At 32.1% G+C, this 8,260-nt stretch overlaps 2 protein-coding genes across 3 annotated transcripts in view; one reads left to right on the top strand and one right to left on the bottom strand.

The window, feature by feature from the left end:
- Positions 1 to 1,293: 1,293 nt before the first annotated feature.
- LOC137923863 (deoxycytidylate deaminase) lies at positions 1,294 to 7,801 on the top strand. Of its 2 annotated transcripts, XR_011107575.1 has the most exons (6): positions 1,294 to 1,424; positions 1,528 to 1,674; positions 3,482 to 3,570; positions 4,151 to 4,364; positions 5,134 to 5,678; positions 5,758 to 7,801. XR_011107575.1 is itself a non-coding variant. In XM_068767152.1 (5 exons), the coding sequence occupies exons 1-5, from the start codon at positions 1,384 to 1,386 to the stop codon at positions 5,210 to 5,212; spliced, it is 570 nt and encodes a 189-aa protein (XP_068623253.1). In that variant the 5' UTR covers positions 1,294 to 1,383; the 3' UTR covers positions 5,213 to 7,801. The 2 variants fall into 2 exon arrangements, 1 of the variants encoding a protein (XP_068623253.1); XM_068767152.1 differs by having other exon boundaries at positions 5,134 to 7,801.
- Naa15-16 (N-alpha-acetyltransferase 15/16) overlaps positions 5,814 to 8,260 on the bottom strand; it is a 108,424-nt gene continuing 105,977 nt past the window's right edge. Inside the window, exon 16 of the mRNA XM_068767151.1 lies at positions 5,814 to 7,780. Within this exon, the coding sequence (XP_068623252.1) occupies positions 7,580 to 7,780 (201 nt within the window). The 3' untranslated portion in view covers positions 5,814 to 7,579. The remainder of the gene's footprint in view (positions 7,781 to 8,260) is intronic.

Below are 8,260 nucleotides of genomic sequence, written 5' to 3'. Positions count from 1 at the left end.
AAACGCCGCGCAGGCCGGCCCTCGACGTCCCGCCCTCCTAAAGTCGCTGCCCAACCAACCTCCTCAGCTCCCGCGGAGAGAGTTTCGAAGCCCACTTCGAAACCTCTTCTCCCTCCTCCGCCCCCAGCCACTTCAGTCTGGGCGAAGCCATTTTACCCTAGATGCAAGCCCAAAACCCTCCCTGCCGCCCCATCGGCAACCGAAACCCACCAAAACCCTAAACCTGGTCCCCTTCGCCTACCGAGGAACTTAAAGCCCTCGCACAATACCTAGCCAAAGTAGACCTCGACGAGGTCTGCATCCTTGCCGCGAAACTTCGCAAAGCCTCCGGTCCCTCAAAGCGCTTTCTCTGTATTGCGGAGCACTCGGCCTTTCTCGCCGCCCTTAAAGCCAAATTTAAATAATATCCCTTCCCCCGTCTCAATGACAGGACACACGCCTCACATCGTGCCCCGGCGGCCTCGATGCACATGTTATGCACTACTCATCTACACACGACTCGGCGGCAGCGTCCGCCTAACCCGCGTTCATGCGAGGGCGGTCCGGAGAGGCCCGTGGCTCTCCCGACCACCGAGTAGTCCTCACTTCGTGCTACATACTCTACACCCCACTGACTACACTATACACCTACACGGTCATAGTTCTCCGCGTGTGGACGTCTCCGTCGTAACTGAGATACGATCCCCAGCGTAAAATTCTTAGTCCGTGGACCTCTGTTTCCACGGGCTTAATTTCTGTGAAGCTGTTAAACGCCTAGACCGGCTAACAGCACTTCTAATACATCAAATAGCAAATAGCAAGTCCCCTCAAACCCACGGAATCTGCAAATACCACATGCCCATATGTATATAACAGTAAGAATCCAATAAAAACGACATTATTACATATTTAGGAAAACCAAATGTTAAAAAAATTATGTTGTAAAATAAGAAAATAGCTTCTCCGAATATTTATTACAAGGTTTTAAACTAGCGTCGCTAATTATTATTTTTGTGCCATTACAACCATTATGGTACGCACTGAACAAATTATGTCTTAAATTTAAAATAAATAAAAATTACGAATAATATTTTTAATACTACTTTTAATCATTTTTTTTCAAGTTTTTAATAACTATATTTTCTCGAATTTATTCACACAATTTATAAATTGAGTATGTACTTATTTTATAATTTGTAATATTTTATGTTATTTTGTCTTTTATAATCTATAAAAAATCACATATCGTAGTTAAAAGTATTTTCTTATACTTGTAGTTTTTTTATCTTGGCAATAACAAGTTTGCGTAAGACGTTTGCGTATGCGATGACATTATTTTAATGGTGAAAATTAATTATAGTTTTTTCATTTATGTTATTAGTATAAGTAAAAACGATAATAATTATGGATCTTCGCGAAAAAATAGAAAATATTTCTTTAAAAGAGTAAGTACTATCTACGTCCAGTTTAATAATAATTGAGAGGTTAATACATTTATCACAATATATCTAATCTTTTAATTATATTAATGCACTACGAAAATTACAGTGAACCACAAAAGAAACGTACAAATTATATTGATTGGACAGATTATTTTATGGCTACGGCATTTCTTGCGGCTAAACGAAGCAAAGATCCAAATTACCAGGTTGGAGCATGTGTTGTTAATAAAGAAAACAAAATAGTGGGAGTAGGGTAAGAGAATTAACTAAGATATACTTCTGCACGCAGCTACTAATTCATACAAATTGTACTTATGTCAATTATAATTATAAGACATACTATAATTGAGCAATAGTTAATTTATTTAAAAAATTAATAACTTATACTGGCAAATGGTTTACTTAAAAATAACTATAAACTCTTTACTACTTTATAATAAACATCTTGATATATTTGACACAGACAAGTAAGTAGAAATACAAATTATTTTTTGACATATTGAGCCTGGTATCTATCCCTTGGGACCGACAGAACTTTCCTTTTGGCCGGCGTCTAAGAACTAGGACCGATAGTTAAAAAATAAATGTATAGTAATATTAATGAAATTTATTGTAACACTAAACAGAAATATGGGTTGTTTCTACATTTATTACAAAATTTGATGTTCTTTTTAGTCACATTTCTGGCTTTCTTGTGTCCAAATAATATTGAATTATTTCATAACACCCTTAACAATATCTTCTAATTTTATGAATGTATCCTACTTTTTTTTGAAATTGGTGAACAGATTTTTTTCAATATATCTGGTAATTTCCTCTTCTGATTGCTGTGTAAGTGCATCCACCAATTGTCTTTAAAACAATGTGACAGATATATTTTTTCTGGTTACTTCTTCAAAACATGAGCAGTGTATTTATGATAGCAGTATTCAATAAAAGCTCGAAATCCAACTTTTTATACCATTTTATAGTCCTTGTTAAGGTACAGCTGTAGGCACTAATATGGTCTGATAAATCAATTGGTATCTTAGCCTTATTATATTCATCAATGATTTATGTTTTGGTGCAAATTCCTCTTTTCATATTTACATTCACCATTTTGTTTGCATATTTTGTGGATAAGGCCAAAACATTCCTCTTATTTTCCACTTCAACACTCTAATGCCATTATTAATCTCTTTAGTGGCCACTTCTCTGTGTTTCAATTTAGTAGTTAGTACTTCATTTGGGTTTCCTTTATGGTTTATTCTAAGTGTGCAAATTAGATAAGTATTTTTGTTTATTAACTTATTTGCCAAATCAACACTGGTGTACCAGTTATGGGTACATAATGTGTGACCTTTATAAAATAAAGACATTACAATGTTTGAAGGCGTATTTACCTTATCAATATGCCACACTCTTGTCAGCCAAACGGAAAGTACAATAATATTGATGCCAGACTCAATGTGTTAATGATTATTTTTTGAATCAAAAAATGCAAACTTTTTTCTCAGAGGTCACTTAAAATTTTGCTATTTCCAGTGGACCCCTTGCTGCCACATTTCTACCATGTTCCCAGGCATGGAAATTTGCATTGGGCTAAATTCAACCATAAATAAATATTTTTCAAAGTTGTATTTTGTCCATTTACATGTCTGAACAAGTGTTGCAGAGGATGGTGACAACAATGCTTGCAAGTTTTACATTATACTTGATATGGAATATGCATGTTTTTATAAGTAACAGTCACTGAGCTTCTTAAAATATTATCTGCCAATAATGATAGGCGAATTCAAACTTACATTTTAGTTGTTCACTTAATAGTACAGATTTTCATTGACCCCTACTTACAAATTATGTACCCCAATTCTTTTTTGTAATGCCAACATAGACCCCTGTTAAGTCACCCTTGGAACCCTGAAAGTCCACACTAAGGATATACAAATTTAACAATGAGAAATACAATGGTAAATGGATGATTTTATAAACCCTGAAATGTTTTAGATTAATTCCAAGAAAATATTGTACACTTGCAAATATTTTAAATTAGAGTAACTTATCCGCTTCTAATATTGCAGATACAATGGTATGCCGAAAGGTTGTGATGATGATGAATTCCCTTGGGGAAAAAATACACCATCACCATTAGATAGTAAATTTTTGTATGGTTAGTAACATTTGATTCTATTTAGAAACACGTTTATCACATTGGAGTATCTAAATATAAAAATAATGTATTTGTAATAAATTAAGCTGTATTTTAATTATACAGATTGATTGATTATAGGTGTAAATTCTTTAAAGGAAAGTTTACAGCTCATTTTCTGTCAGTTGAAGTATGGTACACCTACCTAGAATTAAAACTTAATGGTTTTAGAATTAATAAAATATTGTAATGATATTATAGTAACAAAGAGCATTTTTAAATTTAGATTATTACTCAAGTAAATTAATTATTGATTACTATCTTTACCTGCACATTTTGTACTGCTGGAAGATATTGGCATGTGGCACTCTAAAAAAGTTCCAGTGATAACGTTATCTTTGGGTGTTTAGTTATAGGTATAAAATATTTAAGCTTTTTGCTGATAAATAACCTAGACACTGTCAAAAGGTGTATTACATAAAAAGGCTAATTATCAGTCGCACATTCAAAAGAATAGTTTTACCATTATGTTTTGCTTAAAGCCTTGCTTTTGTACCTTGAGTGACTACATATTATATAAAATTATTTATTTACTTTACAGTTTGCCATGCAGAAATGAATGCAATTTTGAACAGAAATTCAGCTGATGTTAAAAACTGCACTATTTATGTTGGATTATTTCCCTGCAATGAATGTGCAAAAATAATCATACAGTCGGGGATCACAGAGGTTGTCTATCTTTCAGATAAGAATGCCCACAAACCAACGAATGTTGCTTCGAAAAAAATGTTTGATGCTGCAGGTGTAAAATATTGGTTAGTTCAGTTACTACATGAATACATTGTAGTATTATACAATGTTTTCATAAATTTCAATTATTATTGCTCTGAAAAGGAAAGCAAGCAAAAGCATCTACAAAACTTTGTTAATATATCCATTAGATTAGAACTCTTTAAAATAATTTTAAAACGGTTTAACTAATCTGACTTAGCAATGGACTATGCCAATGGTTACTAGCTTGATTACTACATAAGAGTATTATTGTAATTATTGCCAATTATTGTTTCTCAAATACAAAGCTACTTTGCTTAAGTTATCAGAAGACACTGTAAACAGGACACTTCATACCAGTCCCATTGGAAATCTATAAGGGATGCCTATATTCAGCAGTGGAAATCTTACTGCTGAAATAAAGAAGTGACCTAATGTTTATAAAATTTCCATACAATGTAATACTTTAGCAATTATATTAAATTTGATAAATAAGCAAAAAACCATTACATTTAATACAACATTAAAAATAAGTTTATAACTAAAAAATCATAAAGAAATAAAAAAATCACCATATGTAAAATCACCCATAATGATCTGCTTTTAACATTCAATTAAGACAACAGTCATCATGTGGGTAGATATAGGAGCCATGTGGTACATGGGATGCATAAAGTCTTACCAACAATAAGCCAGCCAGTAATGTTATATTAGGTTAAAGAAATAATGAAATGTGCCTTTCTTTGTGTCAAAAGCTAATCAATTTAGTATTCTTTAATCTGGATTAATACTAAATTTATGTATTCTTTTCAGGCAATACAAACCAAAAAATAATAAGATCGTGATTAGCTTCACAGATATTGATTGGGATAGTATGAGTCCTTCAAAGTAATGTTAACAATGATGAAACTGTCATTGCCTATGACTTGGATAGTTTAATTTTGACATTCACAGACTTTCCAGTGAACCCTCTGCAGCTATGTATCTACATATCTACATAATCCCTAATGTTGACAAATAATGTGAAGGTTATATCTAAATGTGGAAAGTTACACATTTAGATATAACCTTCACCTTTCCAACAAATTACTTTTAGTAAAAAATGAGTGTATTGGTTAATTAATTAATTGATTGTTCTATGAATGGTAACCTTAAAGTTAGCCAATCAAAAAAGTGATTCAGCTTCTAAAAATGTTATCTGCCTACATTGATAGGTGATCTCAAGCCAATATTTAAGTTCTTCACTACTGAAACAGGATAATTTTTTTTAAGAATTTGGACCTCTACTTTTATGTTTACTCCAATGTAAACCTCGTCACATGACCTGGAGGTCTATCTGGACCACTTTGGGATCTAAGGTATTTGTATTTTAAAGACAGGTTTTATTGTGATTAATGTGATATTAGATAAAAACTTACTGACGTGTGTCATTGACAGGTAATCATGTTCTAACAATACAAGAATAAAACACAAATATGAATAAATTTATAAAATAAAATTTTATTACTTTATGTACAAGTTGAGAGGGGTACAAAATACTCCAATCATACAACCGAACAGAAAACCAACATGGCCATGTTCTAACTGAATGAATGTTGAAAATATATATAAGTAAAAACAAAATGTGTAATCTATCCTTATTGAAAGTGAAAATGTTTTATAATGATGTATATGTCAATGTTACAGACAATAACCTACAGCAAGAATAGAAAATCCACATAATTATTACTATTAATATAAAGTAGTTTCACACTCTTTGTAACACGAGATAACATTGAATTTATATCTTTCAATAAAGACACATTACACTGTTCACACTGGGTGGAGAAAATTCTCTAACTAAAGTGCACGCAATTACAATTCGGAGTATTCAATTATATAATTATTGTCCAAACTTTACACATATCTACAGAGAATCAAAATTAACAAAACGAAAATGTAGCAACCTAGACCCAGGCCCGCTCTGGACGTATATAAACAACAAACAGCATTCCAGCTTTCACACAGTTTCAATAAATTTCACATTAACAGACCTCCGGAGTTCTAATGATATTGTACAGTAAAAACTTAAAAATAAGACTTATTTACAAAGCGAACCTCAGTTTAGTAGTCAAATATTGCATGAGGTTTCTTTCTATCTAAAACCAGTCATTAAACATTAAAAAAACCTAAATACATCTTGTTACATTGCAATTTGAATTGAACACTTGAGAGGCCGCACATGTTTGTAAGAAATAATAAAACTGTCAGTTACGCATGTATAAAACAAGATATAACATTATACAGAAATAATAGAGACAAATAGACATTATTACAGGCCATTTACAATAATTACGAGCTTAATAAGTCTCAGCTCGAAAGTAATAAATATATTTCATTACAATTTGATTTATTAAATTATAGTTAGTGTAAACAAGCACTCTAATTGTTCAACTGTTACCAATAACTTCAATAAATAATATTAAAGGTTGTTTTATTAAAGTAAAAACTATAGTGTTAAAAAAGACAATTTAGTTATTCTAATAAAATGATTGATTTGTGAAATATAAATAAAAATTGATAACCTATATAGCCACAGTCTGTTTGTTAATTTGATATGACTGTAAAATGGTTATTATCCAATTAAGAAATAATAAGTTTTAAGAAAGTAACATTCTGCATAAACCATTGCTTATTGTTTATTTGTGACAAAATTTTGTCTTTAATTCAGCAGTCCAATCGTAATAAATTAATTATTATGGTTTAAAGACAGCAGTTGATATTAGTTTCTGAAGTATAAATATATTATGTAGTAATGTAATTATTACTTGATGAGATTGTGTCCTGCACGAAAGCCTTGCCTTAACAAATAATTTATTATTGGGCAATGTATTATATACCTTCTATAATTTTCAAAAAAAATTAAAAAAAACAATACCAATTTTGATTTCATCATTTTTACCGATATTTTTGTTAAAACTAGCGCAATTGGGATAAGAATTCAGCCAAATATTTACTAACAAACTGCCCCGGATACAAAGTGGGTGATTATGAATGGCAGTAACAACATTAGATTCAAAACAAGTTTTAACGAATGATCTTTAGGTTACATGTAACATATTTTTTAACGAAAACAAACGAAACAAAATTAATGATCCACACAAATTCAACCCCAAGGTCTCAAGCTCGAGTCCGGCGATAAGACCGTTTATCACTATGTATAAAGTTACCGCCATCTTCCAGACCGCATACATTATCACCCACCTGTTGTCTACGGTTCTCAGTTATTTACCGCAATTTCTTTAGGCTGAAGGGGGACGTCGTCCACATGATTGTCCACACACTCCTGCGCCTGCCCGGGCGGTTTGAAAGCGAGTGCGTACGGGAACTTCGTGTGACACGCTTTGATATATTGCTCTATTTCATTTTCGCAAGTTCCAAAGTCACCGTCCTTGAGGCTATCTAACACTTCAACACAACCCTGTAAAGAAAATAGGTTGTAATTCAATGTAACTTTATTCAAGTAGGCATTTACATGCGCTTTTGAATCGATTATTTTAACATTAATAGTATGCTGCCTTTATTGGCTCAGAATGCTAAAGTGCCGAAAAATAAAAGTCGAAAAAGTGCCAAATTCGATGTGTACATTGATTGCAAATGATTCAGCCAGTCCAGTTCTATGCATTTCAATTTACCAAAAACTCTTGAATGCTATAAGGTTTTAACTATATTGTCAATTTTAGATTTGAATTAAGAAACGGAAGTTTTAAGATCTCTTGGAACTTTTTATATATATATATGTACACTTAAACCCATGAAGGAATCGTTAATATATTGAAGTCATCATTTAGGCGTTACGAGTGTATCTATATTTTTCGTATGTATCATGTGTCTGTCACTGTTTTCTATGTAAGATCTTAATTAAATGTTACTAAAAATGTAGACCTTAAGATCAGGAAAT

The sequence above is a fragment of the Battus philenor genome, unplaced genomic scaffold, assembly GCF_028537555.1.
Source record: "Battus philenor isolate CCGP_79_NKW_IND1 unplaced genomic scaffold, ilBatPhil1.0.hap1 SCAF_22, whole genome shotgun sequence".
Lineage (NCBI taxonomy): Eukaryota > Metazoa > Arthropoda > Insecta > Lepidoptera > Papilionidae > Battus > Battus philenor.
The sequence above is the reverse complement of the archived record's forward strand: the minus strand, read 5'-3'. Positions and strand labels throughout refer to the sequence as shown.

Excerpts from the sequence above, each read along its gene's own strand:
- LOC137923863 (XM_068767152.1), top strand. The coding sequence starts at position 1,384 with ATGGATCTTCGCGAAAAAATAGAAAATATTTCTTTAAAAGA. Across the intron at positions 1,425-1,527 it reads GAAAATATTTCTTTAAAAGA|TGAACCACAAAAGAAACGTA; the intron begins GTAAGTACTATC and ends CGAAAATTACAG. Across the intron at positions 4,365-5,133 it reads GCTGCAGGTGTAAAATATTG|GCAATACAAACCAAAAAATA; the intron begins GTTAGTTCAGTT and ends TATTCTTTTCAG.